This window comes from Carettochelys insculpta, chromosome 1, assembly GCF_033958435.1.
Source record: "Carettochelys insculpta isolate YL-2023 chromosome 1, ASM3395843v1, whole genome shotgun sequence".
Lineage (NCBI taxonomy): Eukaryota > Metazoa > Chordata > Testudines > Carettochelyidae > Carettochelys > Carettochelys insculpta.
The window spans coordinates 284,322,503-284,335,785 of NC_134137.1; the positions used below are offsets into that span (position 1 = coordinate 284,322,503).

At 49.2% G+C, this 13,283-nt stretch overlaps 1 protein-coding gene across 3 annotated transcripts; it reads left to right on the forward strand.

The window, feature by feature from the left end:
- Positions 1-5,768: 5,768 nt before the first annotated feature.
- PHETA2 (PH domain containing endocytic trafficking adaptor 2) lies at positions 5,769-13,075 on the forward strand. 3 transcript variants are annotated; one of them, XM_075010294.1, is made up of 3 exons: positions 5,769-5,783; positions 8,226-8,341; positions 9,100-13,075. In XM_075010294.1, exon 3 carries the CDS (start codon positions 9,108-9,110, stop codon positions 9,915-9,917), a length of 810 nt encoding a protein of 269 aa, XP_074866395.1. In that variant the 5' UTR covers positions 5,769-5,783; positions 8,226-8,341; positions 9,100-9,107; the 3' UTR covers positions 9,918-13,075. The 3 variants fall into 3 exon arrangements, with proteins under 3 accessions (XP_074866395.1, XP_074866386.1, XP_074866376.1); XM_075010285.1 differs by lacking the exon at positions 5,769-5,783 and adding an exon at positions 5,785-6,104; XM_075010275.1 differs by lacking the exons at positions 5,769-5,783; positions 8,226-8,341 and adding an exon at positions 5,785-6,104.
- The last annotated feature ends 208 nt before the right edge of the window (positions 13,076-13,283 follow it).

The following is a 13,283-nucleotide window of genomic DNA, read 5'->3' on the forward strand; positions in this document are numbered from 1 at the left end:
CAGGTGTATGTAAGTGCTGGTGACCCTGGGTGTGCAGGGGCAGGGTGTGCAGAAGTGGAGCGATGGGCAGGGGTAGGGTGTGTTGGTGGCACTTTGTGCCAGGACGGGTGTGTGTGTGTGTGTGTAAAAGCACTGCTAATGCTGTGTGCAGGGTGTGCTGGTGGCAGTGGAGCTGTGTGCCGGGGCACGGGTGAGTGTGGGGCTGCGCACAGGGAAAGGGTGTTGGAGGTGTGTGTACATGATCAGGGAGTGTAAGTACTGTGCTGTGTGCAGAGGTAGGGGTGGTGGGTGGTGCTGTTTGCAGGGCATGGTGTTATGTGCTGGCACTGTGGTTGGGGGCAGGGTGTGTGGAGGTGGCACTGTTGTTGAGGGCAGGGACAGGAACAGGGAGTGTGAGCGGTGCTGTGCACCCCTAGGGCCCCGCTCTAACCCAATCCCCCTCCATTCCCCCAGAGCCAGGCACCCCCAGGCTCCTGCTCTAACCCCAGCCCCCTCCCCTCCCCTAAAACCATGGCCCCCCAGATGCCCGTTCTAACCCACTCCCCCTCCACCTTTCCCCTCTCCTAGAGCCAGGCACCCCCTGCCCACCCCCCCAGCTGTATACTCCGGCAAGTCACCAGAGCCACTGCTGATAGAGCTGGGGACAAAGGTGCTGGGCTGGGCTGCGGCTGCCCAGGCAGCATCGGGCCACAGGAGCTGCACCAGGGAAACAGCGGTGACAGGGGCCGCCGCTGTCACCACACGCTTGTCCCACTGTGTGGTGGGGCGCGTGCATGGAGCAGCAGGAGGGCACCCCACATGTGCAGCTCTCCTGCACACGGTGCCTGGGGACAGGGGCCTGCACACAGCCAGGCGCTGCATGGCTGACCAGCACAGGCTCCAAGCGAGCACAGGGCTCATGCTGCTCCATGCCAACTGCCTGCCCCCAGCCCCACCCTGCCCCTCTCCCCACCGGCTGCCATGTGACCCCATGACCCAGAGCAGCCTGAGGCAAGGTAACAAGGGTGCGGCAAGTAAGGCACTCGCCTCAGGTGGCAGGACCTCTTCAGGTACCTCGAACGGCATCCTGCACCCCCCCAGCACTGTGCCTGAGGCAAGTGCCTCACACATCTCGCGCCTGTTACAGTCCTGAGCCTCTCCAGTTATGCCCACCACCCACAGCCATGGGTTACAGCTCTAGCCTAGGACTTGGGAGCTGTCAATTTCACTTCCCTTCTTTGCTAGACTTCCCATATGACCTTGGGCAAGGCCCAGATCCTCAGAGATATTTCACAATAACCCCCGACACAGATTCCTAAATGCCTTTGAAGATCTGGGGATTTGTCTGGACATCAATTCACCACTAGTAAAATGGCTTTTCCCTACCTCACAGGAATGTTGTAAGGATAGATACTGTCCTGCTGTCTGGAGTGACTGGAAACCATGCGTACCAAATTCAGGGCAGACTACCAAAAGCAGGGCATGGACCACAAATGGGTAGTATGTTCTATAATCAGATTTCACCAACCCAGATTTCACCAACTCAGATTTCACCAGGAACAAGTATTAACTTGGAAAGTACCATAACAGTTTTACCAACCTGAAACAAATTCTCAACAGTGACTCTAGACTACACCACAGTAACTCAAACCTGGAACCAAACCCTGCAACAAACCTCAGTGCCAACTCTGCTCACCTATCTACACTAGCGACATCATCACAGAACCGAACCACTCCATCAGGGGCTCATTCACCTGTATATCTACTAATATAATATATGCCATCATGTACCAGCAATGCCCCATTGCAATACACATTGGCCAAACTGGAAGGTCTCTATGTAAGAGATTAGATGGACACAAATCAGATATCAGGAATGGTAACATGCAAAAACCTGTAGGAGAACACTTCAATCTCCCTGGACACTCAATAACAGATTTAAAACTAGCCGTCCTGCAACAAAAACACTTCAAAAACCAGACTCCAAACAGGAACTGCAGAGCTGCAATTCATTTGTAAATTTGACACCATCAACCAAGGATTGACCAGAGACTGAGAGTGGGTGGCCAATTACAAAAGCAGTTTCTCCTCTTTTGATGTTCATGGCTCCACATCAGCTACCAATAATGGGCCACATCCTGACTGAACTGACGTGGTTCCTCTTCTCTTGATGTTCACGACTCCACATTAGCTGCTGGTAATGGGCCACATCCTCCGTGACTGAACAGACCTTGTCAACTGTGGGCCTCCTCCTGCCTGAGACTCTCTCCTTTTCATGAGCCTATAAATTTAGACCCTTCTCTGGAACCCCCACTCATTCATCTGACCAAATAGATCTTTGCCCACGAAACCTTATGCTCCAAAATATCTGTTAGTCTATAAGGTGCCCACAGGACTTCTCGTTGTTTTTCAAGATACAAACTAACTCAGCTACCCCTCTGACAGTTTTACCATAGAGTCACAGATAGACTGGAATGCCCAAGGGGACTATCTTACCACCTAAACAAGCTGGACTCCATTGGTTGCCGCTATATGTCAAAGATCACAACATATTAATGTTTTTCCCAATTCCAAGAGGCCAGTTAGATCGCCCATCAAAGATGCTGACAGCCAATCCTATAGTAAACTATCTAAAGATTTATTAACAAAAAAAAAGTTCTCATACAGTTAAAGCATGCAAAGATATATTCCCAAATGAGTTACGGTCTATTGTCCCATGCAGTGACAGAACAGTAGTAGTTTGTAAGCTGTGACTCTCATTAGGGCAAGCCCAGGCTGATCCTGGGGATCTTTGCTTCTGTTTCATAATTTTAATACTGTGAGAGTCCAAACAGCAAAGGAAAGGAGAATTTTTCTTGTCAGCTATTTTTTTTCCTTCTTCCAAGTTTCAAGCTGATGTAGCAAGTCCTTTTCCATCCAGCATTTTCAGAGGTACAAGGAAGCAATTAACAAAGTCTTTATATTGTGCTGTTCACAGTGGCCCATTTAGTTTTTATGATTCTTCTTGATGGTCAGGAGAGGATCCCTCCTGACTGGGTTTGTAGTTTCAGAGCAAACATTTTTGCAGTTACAAAGCAAATGCCTAAATATTACCTTATAGCATGGGATAAAGCTATTACAGGTGAGATCAATACATGCAGCAATGCACAATTATTTCATAAAGTCTAAATACTAAACACATTATTATAGGTCCCATGCCCATCTCTAAGCATATTAACATACAGGTGAACCAGACTGGTTTCCAACAATGAATTTGTCAGTATTCATCTGACGCCTAAAGCCCTGGAAGAGCTGGCAGATGGCCTGCCAGCATCACAGATATGTTAAATACTGAAATGCTAAGTTACCACAATAATGGGGACCTTATAAGTTCTAAAAGCAAGATGCTCAAGAGGTAAACACTCTTTTTTGTTTTTGTAGGGTTTTTGTTTTGTTTTTTACAGTTAAGAGTTGATTTTGGTTTGGATGTTGAGCAGTGCCTCAGGAGTTTTCACCTGGCCTAAGAAATGGGGCAAACTAGGTTGTCATGACATGGAAGTTCTGGCCCATATGTCGGGAGATGCAAGTTGTGCGAACCATGTCACGTTTCTCTCTCTTCCTCCCTGTTGTGCTGTGCAGGGAAAGACTGCAGGACATGATGGGGGAACCAAAAGCACTAAGAGAGCTGTATCAAAACAAAAGCAGTCAAGTAGCACTTTAAAGACTTTTTGTTTTGATAGTGTATAGGCTAGCACGGCTTCCTCTTTGTTACTAAGAGAGCTGTAGTTCCTCAGCTAGCTCCCTGCCTAGAGAGCTGGCCCTGTAGCACAGAAGGGACTACATTTCCCATGTACTCTGGACCCCTAGCAACAGGAAACTAACTATGAACATGTCTTAGACACTGCTGTGAACTTACTATCATGAAGAAAAGTTTGCTGTTACCTAAAATCTATTTCATTAGTACTAGCCTATATATAGTCTTAACTGGAAAACTCTGCAGATGAAAACTGGAATGTTTTTGAATATTGTTTTTCATTTACGATATTACAAGAAGATTCCAAAAGGTAATTTTTATAAAACTTTTATTACAGTATAAATTGTTGGTATGTTATATAGGTTGAACCTCTCTAATCCGGAACTCTCTCATCTGGCAACATCCATAATCTGGCATGGTTTTAGTTACCTGGATGACCTCTTTTTATCGGAGTGACCAAATTTACCATGGCCCCATAAAGGTTGTTTCCAGCCACCTGTCCTGGCTCTCAGGGATCTATGCTGTCATTTAGTTATAATTTATCCCTATGTGTCTTTTAAGAGCCCAGTAAACAGTGTAAGTTTTGGCAATGCTGCTAGACAATATGGACCTCTCATGGTATGGCAAATTCACTCATCTGGCACTGGTCAAGTCCCGAGGGTGCCGGATTAGAGAAGTTCAACCTGTAAGAAAAATAATTTTGCCCATCACTGTTTCCACTCAACTTTTCCACTAACCTCTCTTACACACTCTCTTTGCACAACTATTTTGAACTCCTTTACATTTTAACAAAATGCATTCCGCATTTACAAAAGAGGCAGAAATTCCTGCAAACACCTCTACTGTCTTTTGTCACTATACTAAGTGTCCGGAGAAGGCAAAGATTGTTTTAAGCCTTATGCTGACAAAAAGTGAGCTGTAGTGTTCTGGGTGCCTCATACACCTTCCAGAAGCCAGAGCTGGTATGCTTGTTTCTCCTTCCTTGGTATACCCACTGTGATGGGTTCAGGGGTCCCCCTGCACTGCATCCCATCCGCTGGCAGGAGTGACTCTCACTCAGCAGGTACAACAGGAGGTTTATTAGGCAACAGATGCCCAGTTTCTCACAGAAGCGTCAGTACAGCAGTCAGAGACGGTCCTTCCAACCAGTCCTGGGGAGAAGACCCCGAGGGGTGCCCCTCTGGGGTGTAGCTTTCCCCCTCCTCAGGCTGGCTGCCTTCTAGCTCTCCCTTCCCCTAGCCTCTAACTGCCACCCCACCCCCCCCCATTCAAACCCAGCTCGGCTCCTCCCTCCTCTTTGTTCAGGGCAGAGGTGTAACCTGCCAGTTGTAGCCCTAGGGTCATCCTTAGCCACTGGGAGCTATTTTGCTTGTCTCTTACATCCAACCTGAGTCTCGCATTTGCACTCCCCACACTCCATCACACCCACTATACTGGCCCTGTGCCAAGCGGGGAGCCCCCTCTATACAGCGGTACTCTTCAGAGCCAGCTGCACCGGCAATCTGGCCCCTTTATGGCTGTGGAGCAAGATAAAAAGACAACATAAAAGCATCCTGCAGTGGAGAACTGGCCTCCTCTAATAGCCTTAAAGGTCGCCTGAGTTCCACGCGGCCTGGGCACAGCTACGCATCGGAAAGCAGGAGCGGAGAGCAGAGCAGGGAAATGTCTGGGACGGACGATGTCTGTCGAGGCAGCACCCTGCTGGGTCGATGCGCTCTGGGGCCTGTCCCAGCTACAGCACGAACGTTTCCCCCCGTCTGCGGCGCAGCGGGCTGTCCATGGGGCTCTGGCTGCGGGGCCAAACCTGCAGCACAGCAGGAGCCCCGGGGCGAAGCCCGGCGGAGGCTGGGCGGGAACGAAGCGCAAAGGGCGCGCTGCGGCGCCGGGGTTCAGCTCTTACGCGGCTCTCAGCCCCCCGGGGTCGGCGCGGCCCAGCCCCTCTGTGTCCTGGAAAACCCGGATCCGCGGGGCTTCCGAGCGCCCGGCCGGCGAGATCCCGCCCCGTCCCGGTGGCTCCGCCGCCCTCCGGGTTTTGCAGGGAGCTGAGCGGGCAAGGGCCGGGCCGGCGGCGGTGAGTAACCCGGGCGGCCCGCGGCCCCTGGCGCTAGGGGACAGGGCCAGCGAGCCGGCCGGGCGCCTGTGCGGCTGCGATGCCTCCTCCGGGCGATCGGAGCCAGGGCTGGTGCGGCGTGTCCCCGCTCGGCGCCCCCCGGCAGGGCTTCCGGGACAGGCCCCTAGGAGCTGGGTAGAAGCCGAGAGCCAGTCCCTCCTGCTCCCCGGCTGGGTCGGCGTGAGCGCAGGGTGAAGGGCCGCCCGGTGCTCCCCGCCTGGTAGTCCCAGGTGAAGGTCTGCCCGCCCTTTGGAAACGCCCAAACAAGAGGCCCTAGGACAGGTAGGCGCCTAGTGAAATCCCAGCTCCACTGAAGTCAATGCCAAAACTCCTGTGGGCTTCAAGGATGCCGGGATTTTATCATTTCCTTAGTCTTCTGTAACCGTGGGGTCCAGTCGGTCCTGCAGCAGGCAAGCGGGACTTTGCCCAGGAAAGCTTATGCTCCAAAATATCTGTTAGTCTGTAAGGTGCCACAGGACTGCTTGTTGTTCTCGAAGATACAGAGTAACCTGGCTGCCTCTCTGATCCGTATAGCAAAGTAGGCACGTTGTTCTGAAAATGTATTTCTTGTTCACGCCAACTAGCCACATGCAACCAGCCAAACAGACACATGTGCCTCGTGGGCAACCTGTTGGACCCTACCGTTCTATAAGGTGGTTGACTTGGCGTTGTGTGAGGTTTTGGTTTGAAAAGCCAGAGTGCTGTGATTTAACACAACAAATATTAATTGAACGACGGGAAAAACAAAAAAAACAACCCCCCACCCCAAAAGTAGTCCTGTGGCACCTTGAAGACTAACAGTTTTATTTATTAGGGAATGAGTTTTTGTGGGTGAGACCCACTTCATCAGACATCACTTCATCACTTGCCGCTTACCCATGAAAGCTCATTCCCTAATAAGTAAAATTGTTAGCCTTTAAGGTGCTACAGAATCGCTTGTTTTTTGTTCTGTTTTGTTTCTTTGTGAAGCTACAGACTAAAACACCTACCCCTCTAAGACTATTAAGTGAATTAAAAACTGGCTCACTCAGAGGTCTCCAAATTAACTTTAATCAGGGAATCACCATCAGATGGGTGGGTTTCAAGTGGAGTCCCATAGTTATTAGTTCTTGGCTCTATAACGTCTTGATCAACAATCTGAAAGAAAACGGAACATTGTCCCCGATAAAGTTTGCAGGTGACACAAAAATTGTGGGCATGGCCAGTAATGAAGAGGACAGGTCACTGCTTCAGAGTGATCGAGTTTGCTTGCTAAACTCCATGCAAGCAAACAACATGCATTTGATGATGGCTAAATATAAAAGTAGAAACAGAGAGAGCCAGGCTATAAGTCACAGGAAATAGTGACTTGCTAAAAAATTTGAGGGTGGTGACTGGCAATAAATCATCAGCTAAACGTGGGTTTCTAGTGTGGCACTGGGGTCAAAAGAGCTTATGTAATTCTGGGATGCATAAAGAGGAACACTCAGTTGAGGAGTATCACCAGGGTTTATTTCCACCATTTTCAGATATACAGTAGGTGACATTGAAGGTTGCAGGAGGTAGTGGAGGCTTATTGTATGTTAATGCATTCCACTGGCATCCACGATTTTTGTACTGTCCAAACACCCATGAAAAACCAGGGTGTGATTTTAGCTCTCTCTTGCACCGGTCAATGGAATCACTTACCTCTGCAGTCAGAAGGGAGTTGGCCCTGTGTCCCTGCCTGGGGAGGACCAGAATATTTGGAGTGAGGAGGTGGAGGAGATTTGATAGCCTAATTGACTGGGCAGGGAGGTAGGAGGAGGAGAATCTTGAATGCTGATTGGATGGGGGTGAAGCGCATGGTTTCGAATCCAGTCCATCCCTCTTGGGTTGTGCATTTCTTCGTCCTCACTTTTTGCTGGAGCAGACGTGCTAGCGCAGTAAAAAAACACATTATGTATGATCCACTGTAGACTGTGTGTGGGACTGTTCATTGCAGGGTGCCGATGGTAAATGCTTCTGGAAATATTCTCCCTTCAAACAAACAAACAAACAAAGCTGTTCAGGCTTCAGAATCAACCACAGAACCTCCTTCCAGCCTTGAGAATTTCGTTCCATATATCTTTCAAAGGGAAAGTTTAAAATCCATTCTTCCATCAGCTACTGGCAGCATTGGGCCACACAGGGCTGGGCTGGGCTGGGCCCCAGTTCAGTGTTTATGTCTAGACTGGAACTCCCTTTCCACCCAGTGACTGGGTGTGTGAGTTTGACATTGGCTGAGAATATGATTCAGGCAACCCTGGTGAACATGTGCTCAGCCCTGTCAGCTGGGTGGATTCTGATCAGGTTCAGTCTGTTGACTTTAGGAGGGGGAATGCCCATTTGAGTGATGTGATCTTGTGTTTCAAGCTGCCCTTGTCTCTGTGTCCCTGTCTTCAGCACCTTCCCTCTGACTGGACGTGAGGAGCAGAAGGATGGAACACTGGGGACCCTTGTCGAAGAGCCAGCCTGTTCAGGGAATGGGATAGTGAACTGCAGTCTGACCTGTGTAGCAGGTCTGGCATGGTCTCTCCTTCCCCCGTCTCTGATCCTGTCCATATTCTGGGCAACCTAGGCTACAGCACAGAGGGAAAGGGACTGGGGTGAGGGCTGCTGCTGGTCTTGCAGAGGGCAGGCATCAGACACTGTTCAGTCTGAAAGACACAATGGGATTATCTTGCCCCATAATATTAGAGTGAGAGTGCACTCAGAGGCATTAACCAACCAAAGTAAAAAGCCCTCTAAAAAAACATTTACAATCCAAGCAAAAAGAATAAAGGGAAAAATACCTCTTAAGTGACTGACAGTTAATCTGTGGAACTCACTGTTATGGGATATTATTGTGGCAAATAGTGGAATTCACAAAAATTTAAAGAAGTAATCATTGGGTTGAATAAAATAGAGTCAGAGGCCACTTTGTCTTCAGCTGGTGTAAAGCTGAAGTTAGAAGAACTGTGCTTTATTTTGCAAAGCGAATTGATGATTTGCAATAACACTTGGATTAACCATTGACAAGTAGCCATCACGATGGTTCTTTGTTGGAATCAGGATGAAGTTTTTTTCCTCCCTATCATCTAGCTCTGCTTACTAAGGTGAAGTGGGAGGAACAGGGCGGCGGGGGAGGGGGGGCGTGGCGCATTACAGTATTCTGGTTAATATGGAGCCATAGCTGCTCAGCAAAAGACTTAGCATTGTACTAACTGGCTCACTAGTCTGCTGCCAAGCAGGAGCGGTCCCTTGCACTGACTCCCTTGTGGTCTCTGTCTTCGCCCAGCCAGGACAATGAAGCTGAATGAGCGAAGCGTGGCGCATTATGCCACGAGTGACTCTCCTGCAGACCACGCCGGCTTCCTCCGCAAGCGCGTTGACCGGCACCACCACCACCACCACCACCACCACACCACTTCCTACCACCGCCGCTGGTTCATCCTCAAGGGCAACCTGCTGTTCTATTTTGAAGACCGTGAGAGCCGGGAGCCCCTTGGGCTTGTTGTGCTGGAGGGCTGCACCGTGGAGCTGTGCGAGGCCGCTGAGGAGTTTGCCTTTGCCATCCGCTTCGACGATGCGGGTGCCAAGGCCTACGTGCTGGTGGCCGACTGCCAGGCCGCCATGGAGGCATGGGTGAAGGCGCTGTCGCGAGCCAGCTTTGATTACATGCGTTTGGTGGTGAGAGAGCTGGAGAAGCAGCTGGAGGAGGCCCGTAAGAGCTTGGCTGCCTGCCGTAAATCTCCAAGGAAGTTGTCAGCGGGCAGAAAAAGGCATTTATCCAACCCTGCAATGGCGCCCCTCCAGGAACAGCCTTCCCTCTTGGAGAACGGCTATTCCACATGGGGCAGTGGCTATGTGCCTGCAGGGGCCTCCTGCTCTGACCTCAATGGGGGGTGTTGCAAACCCCCACCCTTGCCTCCCCGCCGGCGTTTGGCAGCTGGCAGCGGGTGCACTGTGCCTGGCTTTGGCCTCTCTTTGACTGGGCAGGAAAGCCCTGTGTCTCCGGAGACAGCCTGTTTCTCCAAGCTGCACAACTGGTACGGGCAGGAGATAGCAGAGCTGAGGAGGGAGTGGCTGGAGAGCCAGAGGAGTGGGGAATTGTGAACTGCAGATGGCAGAGTGACACCAAGCCCATTTTGACACTGTCGTCACTGTGCTTGGTGACTCTCCCCCATTCAGGAATAATAGCCAAATCAGGGGCAGTGTTTTCTCTCCTTCCGTTCTGGAGTCGTTGCCTGCTGGCCGGGGGGGGTCTGGAATCTAGGAGAGATAAATCTTCCCAAGGCCTTGTTTTCACCTCTTGGGTCCTGGGCAACATGTGCTTCTCTGAGGAATATTGCAGCAGGGCTGTAAAATGTCCAGCATTGCAGATTTTGAAGCTGGGATGGGAGGTGGTGGAAGGAAGGGAGTGATCAGACCTGCACACACAACATGAACATAGCTCTGCTTTTGTCCGTACCACCCTGGGGGTAGTGGATTGAGTGGTATGTTTTACGGTTACCCCTTCCGACTGATCTTCATCATCTAAAGGTTTGCTTAGGTGAGCGGTAAGGAGCATCTATTGCCTGTTTGCTTTTAGAAAATGATATCTTGTGTCACCCTCGTGTTCCTTCTGAGCCACAGACAACCAGCTGTGAAATAAGACTGGATTGAACAGAGTGTCTGAACTGGGCCCTTTGCTCCAAAGAGCACCTGACAGTGTGTAGTTCTCTCACTACTCACTGGCCTGAACTCAAGCAAATTTGGGGCCCTGTGGTTTTGCCTGGTCCAGGGGTCATAATTCACCTTAATCACTTCTGGATGTGTTTTATGCCTGTCTCAGTCTTTCTGATTGGAGTGGGCTCAGATTTATGGATATAGGATTCCCAGACATCAAAACTAGGATCAGATTCTTATCCAATATATCCAATAATGCACTATAGCCTCGGTTAGCTAAAGAGAAGAATTTTATGAAAGGCCACCAAAGGATTTTGGGTCATATTGTTGCACCAAGTAGGAGGGCAGGTGCGACTCAATAATCAGAAATAATTTACGCAAGCCTGTTATACCTCCCCCAAAGAAATTCTGAGCAGCAGTGAGGGATTCAGTGGTCATTGCCCATCTCATTGTATGTTATAGAATTAACATTTCTACATGTGAATTTCAGGGGCTGTAGTATTCATGGAAGATAAGGAGATGCAGTGAGGTGCAGGGTGGGACTTGCTGCACCACTTGCCACTTCCATAGGCACAAAACCCCGCAAACCAAACCCTGGTAAATCCACCATTCAGACTTGCTGAAGCTCCACAAACTCATCTCTCCCCCTCTCTGAATGCAAGTTTGGAAGCAAGGCCCCTAGAAAGGCAGCAAGTTCTGGACTGAACCAAACGCGGAAGGCCAGAACTATCAAGTTCTAATCTTGGTTCTATCACTGATGTGCTTTGTGGCTTTGGCCAAGTTAATTAACCTCAGTCTCCCCTTCTTGAAAATGGGGATAATAATACACCTCTACCTTCCCATAGCTTCAGAGATAGCATTTGTAATATTCCTCTTCTTCCTTTTATCCTCTTACTAAGAACTTTGTTTCATAGCAGAATACATTGCACACATCCCTGCTACCATCCAAAGGTTTTTTTAAATGTTTTTTAATTACATTTATCGCTAATGAGCCATATCATGAGCACTATGAGTGACTCTGGCTTGTGCACTAATAGGCTGCTGGTGCACTTCTTGGCTGCTTGGTGCATTCAGCCCTGTTCTTCACAATGCAGGGAATCTGGCCTCCAACTTCTATTCCCAGGGGTGCCTGACTACACTTTGTGCCTTTGAAAATCTCCTCCCAGTGTGCTGTACCAATAGCCTTCCTCAGGTGTTGTGCCCTGCGGTCCTCTACTGCTCCGCAAGGGGAAACCGGGTCTGAAAACAAACAACTGCAGACAATCGAAAGGAGTGATCTTGAGCTATGAACAATATAACCTGGGTATTCACTGTTGAATTCACTTTCTTTTCTGCATTCTTTGGCTGAAATCGCCAGCCTTTTACCTGTCAACTAATGAAGGCTCCAACCTCTGTTGTAATCTGGGAAATTTGGCTGGGGTTGGGTATGCATCAAATGTTTATAAAAGTTGGTCAAGAGAGAAATATTTTCGTGACTTTTTAAAGTCAGTAATAGTCAGTTGTATTTGGAAGGATAAGCCTCAGCTGCCACTGTTGTTTCTCAGGCACAAGGAAAGTACTTCTGTCTTCTAATTTCCAAGAAGGGAAAGTGACTTTGAAAAAGAAAATGAGTGATCAAGCCAGTTTTGCTATTGGAGCAGAAATTGCAGTGGTAGAATTGATTTTTAGTCTATCTGATTTTCAGTTTTCTTGTTTTAATAAGACAAAGTAGTGATAATAATACTGCTAAAAACTTTATTTTAATATTTTTTATTTTGCCTACCCTATTACACAGTTTTCACACTACCTAGTTCCCTAGCTTGTGTGTTTGTGTGTGTGTGTGTGAAACAGTTATCTTTGAGTGTGACCCATAGTGTTATCTTCAAGCATCCAGTCTTTTTCTGATTTTTTTTTATTCTTATATCCTAAGTCCTGTGAATGAGGGGCAGGATACCAGTGGCTGTATGAACAGTGGGTATTTGGGTAATTTTGCTTGTTAGTGATAAGAAACCAAAACATGGAGATATTTTTATTTCTCCATATATTATGCTTTCCTTATATATGTTTTTGTGACTTCCTGTGGTTATGGGGTGCAGCATGAATTTAGATGCAGTGATTTAGGGCTTTCCTCCTTCCTATCCCACGTCAGTTCCATAGTAGGTATTGGCACCCGGGGTCTTAAAAAAATCCTGTCTGACTGTGTGCAAAGATCTGCTGAGGGGTACTTTTCTCTGCTGGTTGAGCAAAGGCACGTGCTCCTTTAGCAATCGATTAAGTAAGCTTGTGTGTACACCACTGCCCTCTCTTGGATAGAATGCCAAACCTGTTCAGTGGTTCTCTTGGTTGTGCAGAAGGGCGGAATGTCTGTTCTCTGACATTGCCAGGCTGTCCTTATGACTTCACCTCCCCCCACCAGAGAGCTGGGCAGCAACTCTGCAGAAGAGGGGGAGGAAGGATGTGGTCAGGGCTGTGGAGGCAGGCACAGGAGAGGGAGGCTGGTGGGGGAATAGATGGAAGTGAAGCAAGTGCAGCCCATCAGAGCTGTGGGCCTAGGAGACGGATCAGGGAGCCAGGGGATCGGGGCCACCGGAGTGGTCAAAACAGGAGGTGGGAGTCCAGGGGATTCATTCTTTGGTGCTGGGAGGTGGAGTGGGAGGGCTGGGGGATTGGGCTGTGGGGCTGGGAGGCAGAGCAGGGGGAATGAGGGGCTGTGAATTGGGCTGCAGCAGCTGAGAGGCAAAGCAGAGGCCGGGGGGTTGAGGCTGCTTAAGGCAGCACTGTCCTAGGCATACGCAAGTGCATCATAGGCACTATATTCAATCTGGGACAAGTGGT